General features: G+C 42.1%; 1 protein-coding gene across 2 annotated transcripts in view; it reads left to right on the top strand.

Moving 5' to 3' along the window:
- cdh11 (cadherin 11, type 2, OB-cadherin (osteoblast)) overlaps positions 1-13,504 on the top strand; it is a 146,482-nt gene that overhangs the window by 97,076 nt on the left and 35,902 nt on the right. For both annotated transcript variants that reach the window (XM_060911914.1, XM_060911915.1), the window contains 3 exons: positions 6,953-7,335; positions 9,452-9,746; positions 11,490-11,609. In XM_060911914.1, the coding sequence (XP_060767897.1) occupies positions 7,099-7,335; positions 9,452-9,746; positions 11,490-11,609 (652 nt within the window). In that variant the 5' untranslated portion in view covers positions 6,953-7,098. The remainder of the gene's footprint in view (positions 1-6,952; positions 7,336-9,451; positions 9,747-11,489; positions 11,610-13,504) is intronic.

The following is a 13,504-nucleotide window of genomic DNA, read 5'->3' as shown; positions in this document are numbered from 1 at the left end:
GCTTGTCTTTGTTTAGGTTTGTTCTTATTTTTTGTTTACTTTCTTATAACATATCTTTGTTGAAAAATTCCGTATGTGCGTAAGCAATGACCTTTAAAATCTGTTTCTACCTTGCTATCATGTCATCTCATCTCATCTCATTATCTGTAGCCGCTTTATGCTTCTACAGGGTCGCAGGCAAGCTGGAGCCTATCCCAGCTGACTACGGGCGAAAGGCGGGGTTCACCCTGGACAAGTCGCCAGGTCATCACAGGGCTGACACATAGACACAGACAACCATTCACACTCACATTCACACCTACGCTCAATTTAGAGTCACCAGTTAACCTAACCTGCATGTCTTTGGACTGTGGGGGAAACCGGAGCACCCGGAGGAAACCCATGCGGACACGGGGAGAACATGCAAACTCCGCACAGAAAGGCCCTCGCCGGCCCCGGGGCTCGAACCCGGACCTTCTTGCTGTGAGGCGACAGCGCTAACCACTACACCACCGTGCCACCCCGCTATCATGTCATATGATCAGAAATATGTTATTATGTTATGATTATTTGACCTGCCCCAAGATCAAGCTGCTCACTTGCTCACAAGTCAACCACACACACATACATCTGAACATTCCATCAGAACAGTGATGTAATTAAAATGTGACCTGCTCACACACACACATACACATAGACACAGATATCAAAATGATGTCACTTACTCACACCCTCCCATAGAGAGAGACACACACAGTGTAAAACAAAAACAGTGAATAATAATAATAATAATAATAATAATAATAATAAACAACTTCTTATGAAAAGCAAATAAACAAACAAACAAACAAACAAACAAACAAAAAAGCGAATTTTTGAACCTCCAACATTTTGAGGCTCATCTGGTCAAGGTCACCAGAAAGGTCAAAATCATTTTTTTCGTGATATCTTCCTTCATATTAATTCAGATGTGTTCTGATTGGCTGAGAGCAGTACGGTGTGTGCTGATTGGCTGAGAGCGGTACGCTGTGTTCTGATTGGCTGAGAGCAGTACGGTGTGCGAATCAGAATCAGAAGCAGATCTTGCATGTGACGTCACAGCCGATCCAGATTGTAACAGACGCCATCTTGTCGGTCAAACGCCATATTTCCGCCTTCTACTTCTACTTCTGCTTCTACTTCTACCTTTTCTTCTGGAAAACCCTACTATATACAGTTCTACTACAACAGCTGCGGCTACAAGCTCTCCCTACCTGTGCACGGTTTTTATGTTTTTTGTGTGTATTTTTGCGTGTTGTTCGTCTGTACCGGACTTCAATATCCACTACAACCGTATGGACTTACTGGACATTGGCTTCCAGCAGGAAATGACGGTTTGTAGCGATTTCCATCGCATGCACAACATTCCGGACGAGATAGCGAGACCAGCGGGGTCTCCATGGATTGTTATCGGAAGCAAAGCGAAGGAGGCGGCGCCGGGAGCGGAAGCAAAAGCGAGACTGCAGGCAGAGCCGGCCTGTTGACTAAGCTCAGAAAACAGCTACTCAAATCTCCACTGCTAAGCCTCTACCTCTCCAACGCCAGATCCATGGTAAACAAGACAGACGATTTGGAATTACAGCTGGAATTACCTTATTCTATTCTATTCTATAATCGGCTGGTCAGTGCTATACTAGATACTACTGATATATCTAGTATCAGTACTAGTACTCAATACTTAAGTGACTTACCCGTCCAATGAGGATTGTTATTTTCTTGTTTACAAGATGCCACATCTGAGTCGCTGACAAATCCTGAATTTCTGTAAAGATAACTGTCCACAGATTTATAAGCACGCAGTGCTTCACCACTGAACAGCGAGGGAAAGTTAATGAGGTAATTATACACGTCTGGGTATTCCGCTGGCAGTTCAACATCCACTGACACGGTCGTGAAAACTCCGTCCGGTAAGCCATAAGGGTCACTAATCTGTAGGTCGTTTATTTTAGACATATATCCAGTTATCTCTTCATTAGAAAAATGAGCCGTGTAGTCCGTCGGTTGAAATTGATCCATTCTGTACACGAGTGCAGCAGTATTCAGCGGTGTTTTTTACCGACAATATGGCGGCTGTGTATTTTCCGGTCACGTGACTGCAAGATCTCTATAGGTCAAGTATGTTCACAAACAAGGTCAAGGTCACCAAAAAGGTCAAAATCATTTTTTCATGATATCTTCCTTCATATTCATCATAAGTGCTCCCCCGGGAGAGGTTTATTTTGCTTGGCAACACTTATGTATGTATGTATTTATTTATTTGTTTGCTTGTTTATGAACTGGGGTGTTATTTTGTTGTTGCTTGCTGAAATGTTCTCCTTAGTGCGTCTGCATGTTAATTAGAAAACAATGATGTTGTTTGCATTTTTACACAAACAGAAAGAAAAAGTTTAAGTGAAATTTGTTGCTTGGAGCTAAAATGGAGTCTCTGTGCAAACACACACACACACACACACACACACACACACACACACACACACACACACACACTAACAAACACACACACACACACACACACACACACACACACACACACACACACACTAACACACACACTAATCAGGACCACCAGAGGGAGTGTTTTAATTACCCTGCGCAGTGAGAGACGGACCGTCACATCTGTTTTTCTCCTTTTCCTCCTTTTATCTTCTCTCTTTCCTTCCCTCATCACTCTCTTTTTACTCCTCTTCCCTTTCCTCCCTTTGATCTTTTCCCATCTCCAATTCTCTTTTCTACTTTTCATTTTTCTTCTTCTCTTCTCTTCTCTTCTCTTCTCTTCTCTTCTCTTCTCTTCTCTTCTCTTCTCTTCTCTTCTCTTCCAGTTTCCTCCTCTTTCTTCTTTTACTTTCTTTATCCTCTGTTTTCTTTACCTTTATTTTTACTTCACCTCTTTTCTCCTCTCTTCCCTTCAAATCGCATTATTCTCTCCTTTTATTGTTAGTTTTTCCTTCATTTCTCTCTTCCATCTCCTTCCCCTTTATCCTTTTTCCTCTCCTATTTTCACTTTTCTCCTTTTCTTCTTTTTTGTTCTCTAGTTTTTTCTTTTCTCTCTTTTCCTCCTCTTTCATATATCCTCTTTTCCATTTTTAACTTTTCTGTTTTTACATCCTTTTTTTCTTTCCACTCTTTGCTTCATTTCTTTCATTTACTTTCATCCTCTTTTCCTTTCCTTTCTCTCTCTCTTCCCCTCTCTTTCTCATCCTTTTCTCATGAACCCTTTATGAACTCTTAAAGAACCGTTTTCTAAGAATTTACCGTCTTCTATTTTAATTTTTGTAACTTTACCTCTCTTTCCTTTTATCTCTTTCTATCCTCTCCATTTCCCCCATTCTTCTTTTCTCATATTCTCTTCTCTCCTTCTCCAGTTTTCTTTCCCTTTATTTTCCATCTCTCTCCTCCTCCTTCTTTCGTGCCCCCTTTTTCTTCTTGGCATGTCGTACTGGAAAATCTCAGCATGTTGGTTTGCTGTGTGTGTGTGTGTGTGTGTGTGTGTGTGTGTGTGTGTGTGTGTGTGTGTGTGTGTGTGTAATGTATTCTATGGTGGTTCATGGTGTTTTTTTCTTTCTTTAAAGAGTAATTAGAGTGTAAGAAGCTACGTAATCATTTCTCCTTCCAGAACTCAGAACTTGGTGGTGTTTTTTTTTTTCTCGCTGCCTCGTATTCATCCTCGTCTCCTGTAATCCCCCTCAGCTCCGCCCTTGTCCTCCTCCTCCTTCATCATCTTAGTTCTATGTTTTATTTAGATGTTATCAGGTGTGTGTGTGCTTCCTGCACTCCCTCCAGCTCCCATGTCCTTCTCGACACCAGGTGCATTTAAGCGTTTATCCGTCTGAGTGCTGAAGGTCTAATGCAGCGTCTGTTCCCGTTACAGACGGACGATAAATCGCTGATGCTCACTCGCTCTCCATCCTCCAGTGACTTTGGCCCAGACGGCTTTACCTTGCACACAGGACGGGCATTGATCTGATTTTGAGCGTGTACCGGTATTAGGATTCCCCTAAATCGCCCTGTGGGTCAGGGTTTGGTCGGAAAAGGATGGATTAATCGGAAGCGTAGAGATATTATAGGGCAAAAATGCACTTACAGTAGGAGCGGATCTCAAAGACGCCAGCGTTGAGTAGCACTTAATAATATTTATTCAAGTTAATTTTATTTTTATAGACTTTAGTCAATACATATTGTCACCACTCACAACTCAGCTTTACAGGAATGTTTATAAGGTTTATAAAGTTTATAAAGTCTGAAGGGGGCGGCACGGTGGTGTAGTGGTTAGCGCTGTCGCCTCACAGCAAGAAGGTCCGGGTTCGAGCCCCGTGGCCGGCGAGGGCCTTTCTGTGTGGAGTTTGCATGTTCTCCCCGTGTCCGCGTGGGTTTCCTCCGGGTGCTCCGGTTTCCCCCACAGTCCAAAGACATGCAGGTTAGGTTAACTGGTGACTCTAAATTGAGCGTAGGTGTGAATGTGAGTGTGAATGGTTGTCTGTGTCTATGTGTCAGCCCTGTGATGACCTGGCGACTTGTCCAGGGTGAACCCCGCCTTTCGCCCGTAGTCAGCTGGGATAGGCTCCAGCTCGCCTGCGACCCTGTAGAACAGGATAAAGCGGCTAGAGATAATGAGATGAGATAAAGTGTGGAGTTGGACGTTTCAAAGCAGTTTGTGTGATGATGAAACTTTTTGGAGGCTGAGAACCTTCAATTAACCCTTAATTATCTCAAGAACCCTTGAAGAACCCACTGTCTTTCTTATTTCTTTTATTATTTCTTAATGTGTGTTCAAGTCTTTCATTAAAGGTTCTTTAAATGTACAACAAGAAATATAAATCCAAGTAGAACAAGCTTTTGGAAGCTAAGAACTCTTCAGTTATTAGCTCATCGGCCGGCAGGTGATGAGTTTATGCCATCATATGTTGTCCATCGTCCATCCAGCATCGTCCACATTTCATGAAAATCACTTCTTCTCTCTCAATTCTTCACTGATTTTTATTCTTTCTGGCAGGAAGGTCGGTCTGCCTGGGGTGCATGTAGCTTCTACCCAAATCTGCGTAATTGCAGTTAATAATGAAGATTTGGAGTAATTAAGCCCTAACAAGCAGTTTCCACACAAATCACTTCTCAGTCAGTTCCTCGCCGTTTTGGATTCTTTCTGGTAAATAGGTTGGCATTCCTAGCGTGGATATCACTTCTATATATAACTTGTATATTGTGCATATAGCGTTCAACATTTATTGCACAAGGTGGTTCACTTTAGATCGTTCCTTCTGGACTAGATGGAGCCGGAGTGAGCTACACCATCACTGACGGACTCATTTGAATAACAACTAATAATAAATCTCACATCTGATTCGATATCTTTATTGGAACTCATGATTTGCTCCTTGCTGGACCAGTGGCTTTAATCTGTTTTTCCTTATTGGCACCGTGAGCTTCGTATCTTTAGTCCAAACCGAACAGATTTTAGACTTTATGGACATCTTGGCTGATCGTCTGTATTCGATGTAGCTTTTTATTTTTGGCTGAACTTTCATTTTATGTGAAGAGGTACTTGTGAGCTGACAGAGTTTGGAACGTCGCTGGAATTTTCTTTTCCAACTCCGTCCCATGGTGGCCGTATGCATCCGCTCTGTCCAGCCAGACGTCCATGAAACACATTCCTGAATACATTCAGAGACGAGACGAAGTCTGTTGAGAAGAAAAAATAAACCCTCCCACGCAGTGCGCACACACACACACACACACACACACACACACACACACACACACACACACACACACACACACACACACACAGAGTGGCATCCAGTTCATGAGAAAGGAAAATCTAGGGATAAAATGTTTTCTTCTTTCCTGAGCCGCTGCCAGTTTTATCGCTGAGCCACGCAGGCATCGAGCATCAGCTGTTATCAGCCCATCATTATGGATGCTGACAGAGTGGTAGGCAATGGGGTGGTGGGAGGGGTGGTGAGGGTGGTGGTGGTGCTTTTGTTGAGACGAGAGATGAGACGCCTGAAGAGTTAGGGCCCTATTCTCCCGCTTGCGAGCTCGATGCACCTTATTTGGAGCTTATTTACGGCTCTGACTCGTGCACTGGAGATTTGTTTGTTTTGTTTTGTTTTTCTTTATTCGCTTCACCTGCATTTCATGCTTGCTAATGTCCCTCCGTTCCTCTCAAGCCCCTCTGTCTGATTTAGAGCCGTGGCAGGCCGTGATTAGGGCATGAATTAGGTTGAGAAAGCGCTAAGACGAAGCAGCCAGGAGGCTGCGTGAGGCTCGATGCTGGAGATTATTAGCAACTCAGTGAATGGGAAAATCTCTCCAAGCCCATCTCTCTCTCTCTCTCTCTCTCTCTCTCTCTCTCTCTGTATAGCTGTAGCATCCAAGCAGGAGGTGATGAAAGAGCATCAAGCCAACACTTCAGCTGCTTAATTAGTGTAGCATGACATGGCTATCTTCAGATGAGGAAAAGAAAACGATGCCATTGAGGAAGGATCATTGCACCAGTAAACACATGGCAGATGTCAGGGCCGTAACTCGGATCACATTCTGCCTTTTTTTACATTGGCATTCTGCTTAGATGGAGGGGAAAAAACAGCAACTTCTCAAAGTGTGTGTGTGTGTGTGTGTGTGTGTGTGTGTGTGTGTGTGTGTGTGTGTGTGTGTGCGCACATGACAAAATCTCAAACCTCCAGCTATTATCTCACACGGGACGGATGTGTGTGACTTGGGAAATGGTTTGCCGGGAGAACACTGGCGCTGCGATGTCTAATTAAATAAGAGCAAATGGGCTTACAACCTCTGTCGCTTAATTAGTCCAGGCTACACCGCTACAGAACGAATTAATACATTCCAATTTCAGACAAAGTCAATTAAACTTTGATTGTGATCCTGAAACACTCCACACTCCATCACTGAAAATGTTCTCTGTCTTTTTTTTTCCTCGCAGGAACGAACTGAGACTCGGCGCCTGGGATGAACCTCAGCGTGGGTGGACATATTAAGTGAACCACCACTTCATCTCCTTCAAAGCCACCGTTTCCTTCCCGAGAACCAAAAAAGAGACTGATCAGGACGTCGGTGAGAACAGACAGGATGTGGGACGGTTTAAGAGTTCAGGCGTTCTTGTTGTGCTTAATAGCGATGTTATGGATTACGGTGGCGTCTCGAGGCCCTCAGGAACGTGGACATCACCGTCACCTCGCTTCCTACAGACACCGAGAGAGACGAAAGGACGGACATGTGCTCCACCGCTCCAAACGAGGATGGGTTTGGAATCAGTTCTTCGTCATCGAGGAGTACACGGGACCTGATCCTGTCCTCGTAGGCCGGGTAAGAGGCAGCACCGATGGTACCATGAGATCCATCTGGGGTCAAAAATGGGCTCAAACTTCTTAAATTCTTTCAATATGATTTGCAATTCTCACATTCCAGATGAAGCTTTTAATAATGTCAGTTTAAGAATTTAAAAATATATACATTCAAACAAAGAACGGCAAAACTATGAACACTTTTTTGTGAAAAAAGCAGAATTTATTTTTGATTTAATTTTGGGAGGGAAAATGTTCTCAAAGCTCCAAGTTCAGCTTGTTCAGTCTTCCATCGTTGATATTTTTGCGTCGGTTAAAAGCATCTTGTCATCTGTTATATGATTTCACATCCTACAACTGTAACTTTCATTTCAAAGTGTAAATAAATAACTTAATTTTATCTCATAACCCTTTTTCTTCAGTACTGATGCCGAAAACTGGATTGTTCAGAAAACTGAAAGCCTTTTCATGAACTTGTCCACATTTCTAACGTCCCTGCATGGTTCAATGTTCGTATTTTTAAATCCTTCTTTCGGACACTACACAATGACGGGTGTTCAACAAGTACCAGTTCTGGAAACAGGAAACTCAACTAATCTACATCTCCACCATTACATCATTGCCTGGTAGTTTCCTAATAAAGTATCTCAGAATAATACCAACCACACAGACACAACAAAGTGACACCACATCTGTGCAAATTAGCTTTACATTCTAACTTTATCGCTGTTCAAAGACATTCACATTCACAACGAAGCTCCTGCTCAGTTTGTGGTGAACGAGAACAACCTTGTCTCCATGGTTTCCAACCTGGAACATTGATTCAGTGATGTTTTTCAAAACCTCTGCATGTCTTACAGCAAAGAAACCCAGGATTACTCGAGGCCGACCTCAGCGCTGGTTGTTCCATTTGGATTCTGGAAACAATCTGATCATTTGAGAAGCTTTTCTTCAGTAAATCGTGTCATATGGTTTGATTTTTTTTTTTGTTTGTTGGAAAAACGGATTAACATTGATCACAAATTTAAACTATTTTACAGCATGGAAATGAGACTGGTAACAATTCACCCAGTTCATGATTCGATTTCCCCACAATGGTTTTGAAAAATATCTTAAATGAAGAAAATATTATTACCAAAAAAGTAACAATTATTCTCCTATTCTTTACCAACTTAAATATTCCTTTTGTTAAATAAAACACCACCACCAACAACAACAACAACAACTTTTGTTTCATTTTAAGAAAGAAAGAAAGAAAGAAAGAAAGAAAGAAAGAAAGAAAGAAAGAAAGAAAGCACAACTTTATTCATCACACACTTGTGAAATTTCCCCTCTGCATTTAACCCATCTGAAGCAGTGAACACACACACACACACACGTGAGCAATGAGCACACACACACACACACACACACCCAGAGCAGTGGGCAGCCATGCTAACAGCGCCCAGGGAGCAGTTGGGAGTTCGGTGCCGCGCTCAAGGGCACCTCAGCCCAAGGCCGTCCCATATTTCTTAATAATCAACAATAATTATTTACCCAAATTTGTAAAGGTTGGAGTAAAATATAATTGCGTATTCACTAACATATTCCTCTTATTAAAAATGAAAAGTTAATAACAAATATTCCTTTTCTTAATAAACTTTTATGAACATTTGTTCTGCCTTCATTTGCTTCTCTTTTCTTTATCTTTCAGCAGTCTGTAAAAAGAGAGAGAGCAACGATTTCTGGTTTAATTTATTTGTACACAATCACACAGCAGCTCTTTTACATTTTACATCTGTTTTACTTTGTTTTTGCAGCATTAGAGCTGCATTACTTCCACCTACAGTGAAGTCACATGTCTTCCCACTATTGGATGTTATTGTGCCCTCTGCTGTCTAAACAACACAATTACAGCTCGGAAAAACTAAGTGATTATGCAGCCAGATAATAATCACACTTCATTTTTATTTCATCAATTTGAATCATCATAAATTTGCATTGTGATTTATTGTTGAATGATTTATTGTTACATCCCTATTGTGAGTGTAACCCTGAATCCCATCCAGTAAGGGATGAAGTCTTATTTACAAACACCAGTCACCTTGAATTGTCCTGTACCACTAAATCATGACTCATTTCCTCCTCTCTGTTTCCAGCTTCACTCTGATGTGGACACAGGAGACGGCAACATTAAATACATCCTCTCAGGGGAAGGTGCCGGAACCATCTTTGTCATTGATGATAAAACAGGCAACATTCATGCAACGAAGACGCTGGACCGTGAAGAACAAGCGGAGTACACGCTTACCGCACAGGCCGTGGCCCGAGACACCAACAAACCTCTGGAGCCTCCATCAGAATTCATTGTCAAGGTCCAGGATATCAACGACAACCCACCCGAGTTCCTGCATGGACCATACTACGCTCGCGTGGCTGAGATGTCCAACGTCGGTGAGATTAGAATTTTTCGCCTTATTTTTTGGACTACTGAGTTGAGATGGGAAAAAAATACAGCTCTGTTTCCTCATGCATTATTCAAAACCAGCTGAAATCTGACCAGGAGAAAGTGAGCCTGAAGTAGTTGTTGGTGTTGTTGTGCTGCACTAGCTTGTGTGTGTGTGTGTGTGTGTGTTTATTTTTTACGCTCTCTTGTTGCACAATACATCATCTCTAATGTGGCTGTGTCAGGAGGTAATGATCTGTTACCCCACCGCAGCACCCACAGGGGGCAGTTTGACTCGGGTCAAATCGGGGCAGGAATTCATGGTCATCAGGGAATTCCACTCATTATTGAATATTTTTGATAATTAGCAATAGTCTATGATCCTGAAACAGTGACTGCAACAGCGGCGACCGAACTACGATGTCTTGCTTCATAAACGCGACTCGGATTCCTCTCATTTGTCCGAGTTCTTAATTCCAGAACGGTTTTACTTCACTGGTTATCAAAGCCCAATAAAGCTTCCCTCAGCTGGCGCTTATTATCGAATGCTCTGTTGTTTAAGACCACTGAGACAAATCTGATGTTTCCCACGTGGATAAATTCTCATCTAAAAGCTCACCATGGAAATGGATGGTTTTTTTTTTCTGTCCCGTTATTACAAAATCACAGCTTCTGCGACCTTGAGATGAAAGTCAGGAATAAATCATTAACTGATATCACCACAATTTAACAACAATCACATTTTTATTTATTAAAGAATGACACTTTTAGTATTTATGTTTTTATAAATATATTTAATGAAATTTAATTCTCACAGACATTAGAGCAGTGATAAACCATCGCGCCCTCACCAGCCGCTCATTATTCTCTCTCTTAAAATTAATATGACCCAAAAACCCACGGCTTGTCACGAGTATAAATTCCTCTGTCCAGAACACTTAATGTGACAGCGTTCCCTCTCTCAGGAGGTGTGGGTAAAGAATCTTAAAGAAACTATACTAGCGAGCAGACATTAGCTCACTCGCTCCCTCTGTTAGCCTTAAACCCCTTCACTCTGGAGCGGGTGATGACTCGCAAGGTGACATCACCATCAGGACAATTTTGTTCAAATTTAAACAGTGAACAAGTGACTGGAATTAAACAAAATACTTATTTTTAGCTCATTATTTTATAATAATAATAATAATTCTGTGTAGGGGCGGCACGGTGGTGTAGTGGTTCGCGCTGTCGCCTCACAGCAAGAAGGTCCGGGTTCGAGCCCCGTGGCCGGCGAGGGCCTTTCTGTGTGGAGTTTGCATGTTCTCCCCGTGTCCGCGTGGGTTTCCTCCGGGTGCTCCGGTTTCCCCCACAGTCCAAAGACATGCAGGTTAGGTTAACTGGTGACTCTAAATTGAGCGTAGGTGTGAATGTGAGTGTGAATGGTTGTCTGTGTCTATGTGTCAGCCCTGTGATGACCTGGCGACTTGTCCAGGGTGAACCCCGCCTTTCACCCGTAGTCAGCTGGGATAGGATCCAGCTTGCCTGCGACCCTGTAGAACAGGATAAGCGGCTGCAGATAATGGATGGCTGGCCTTCTCAGCTCATTCCCCCACATCCCGCTGGAGCATCAGTGAAACCTGTGCGAACCTGCAGCCTTGTGTTTCAAGCTCTGTTTAATCTGTTTAATTATAAATCTGTTCCTTTCGCTGTCACTGTTATTTGGTGTAAATGCTGATGTGAAGCAGGATGGCGTTTGTTCGTGTCCTCTGCAGGTACGTCAGTGATTCAGGTCACGGCGACAGACGCCGACGATCCGACGTATGGAAACAGCGCGCGGCTCGTCTACAGCATCCTGCAGGGGCAGCCGTACTTCTCTGTGGAACCTCACACAGGTACCAACACAACACCGAGAGGCTCTTCAACCTCTACCGCATACTCACATTCATCCATTTAATGAAAAAATTAATAGATAAATAAATTAATTAATGAACTAACTAATAGAAATAAATGAATAAATATATACATAAATAGATAAAGTCTGGTTTTGTTTATGATTATAGTTGTATCATAAAATAAATTAATTTTAAAAATAAGATAAATAAATAAAATGTACCAAAAGAAAGTCCAGGTTTGAATAAATGTTTAGTCAATATCCATTATCATAAAACAGTTCATTAATAATAATAATAATAATAATAATAATAATAGCAGCTAATGTTTAATGACGTCATTAAAATTAAATAAAGTGTGAAGTAAAACAAACAAACAAACAAATAAATAAATAAAAATAATATGGAAATTGCTTTTAATTCATTATTTGCTGCTTGTAACAACCCATGGCATTGTTTTATGGTAAAACTTTTTCATTTTCAGCCAAAATATTATCTACACAGCAAAATCCCCAGTGTTGAATTAACACCCTACTGTGTTTATATACAGTAGGTCCAATTGGACACAAATTCATTCTGAAAGTGTTAATTCAACACTGAGGAATTTGCTATCTATCTATCTATCTATCTATCTATCTATCTATCTATCTATCTATCTATCTACAGTGGGGCAAAAAAGTATTTAGTCAGCCACCAATTGTGCAAGTTCTCCCACTTAAAAAGATGAGAGAGGCCTGTAATTTTCATCATAGGTACACTTCAACTATGAGAGACAGAATGGGGGGAAAGAATCCAGGAAATCACATTGTAGGATTTTTAATGAATTAATTGGTAAATTCCTCGGTAAAATAAGTATTCGGTCGCCTACAAACAAGCAAGATTTCTGGCTCTCACAGACCTGTAACTTCTTCTTTAAGAGGCTCCTCTGTCCTCCACTCATTACCTGTATTAATGGCACCTGTTTGAACTTGTTATCAGTATAAAAGACACCTGTCCACAACCTCAAACAGTCACACTCCAAACTCCACTATGGCCAAGACCAAAGAGCTGTCAAAGGACACCAGAAACAAAATTGTAGACCTGCACCAGGCTGGGAAGACTGAATCTGCAATAGGTAAGCAGCTTGGTGTGAAGAAATCAACTGTGGGAGCAATTATTAGAAAATGGAAGACATACAAGACCACTGATAATCTCCCTCGATCTGGGGCTCCACGCAAGATCTCACCCCGTGGGGTCAAAATGATCACAAGAACGGTGAGCAAAAATCCCAGAACCACACGGGGGGACCTAGTGAATGACCTGCAGAGAGCTGGGACCAAAGTAACAAAGGCTACCATCAGTAACACACTACGCCGCCAGGGACTCAAATGCTGCAGTGCCAGACGTGTCCTCCTGCTTAAGCCAGTACATGTCCAGGCCCGTCTGAAGTTTGCTAGAGAGCATTTGGATGATCCAGAAGAGGATTGGGAGAATGTCATATGGTCAGATGAAACCAAAATAGAACTTTTTGGTAAAAACTCAACTTGTCATTTTTGGAGGAGAAAGAATGCTGAGTTGCATCCAAAGAACACCATACCTACTGTGAAGCATGGGGGTGGAAACATCATGCTTTGGGGCTGTTTTTCTGCAAAGGGACCAGGACGACTGATCCGTGTAAAGGAAAGAATGAATGGGGCCATGTATCGTGAGATTTTGAGTGAAAACCTCCTTCCATCAGCAAGGGCATTGAAGATGAAACGTGGCTGGGTCTTTCAGCATGACACTGATCCCAAACACACCGCCCGGGCAACGAAGGAGTGGCTTCGTAAGAAGCATTTCAAGGTCCTGGAGTGGCCTAGCCAGTCTCCAGATCTCAACCCCATAGAAAATCTTTGAAGGGAGTTGAAAGTCCGTGTTGC

Source organism: Neoarius graeffei, chromosome 27 (assembly GCF_027579695.1).
Source record: "Neoarius graeffei isolate fNeoGra1 chromosome 27, fNeoGra1.pri, whole genome shotgun sequence".
Classification (NCBI taxonomy): Eukaryota; Metazoa; Chordata; class Actinopteri; order Siluriformes; family Ariidae; genus Neoarius; species Neoarius graeffei.
This window is presented reverse-complemented; position numbering and strand designations above follow the sequence as displayed.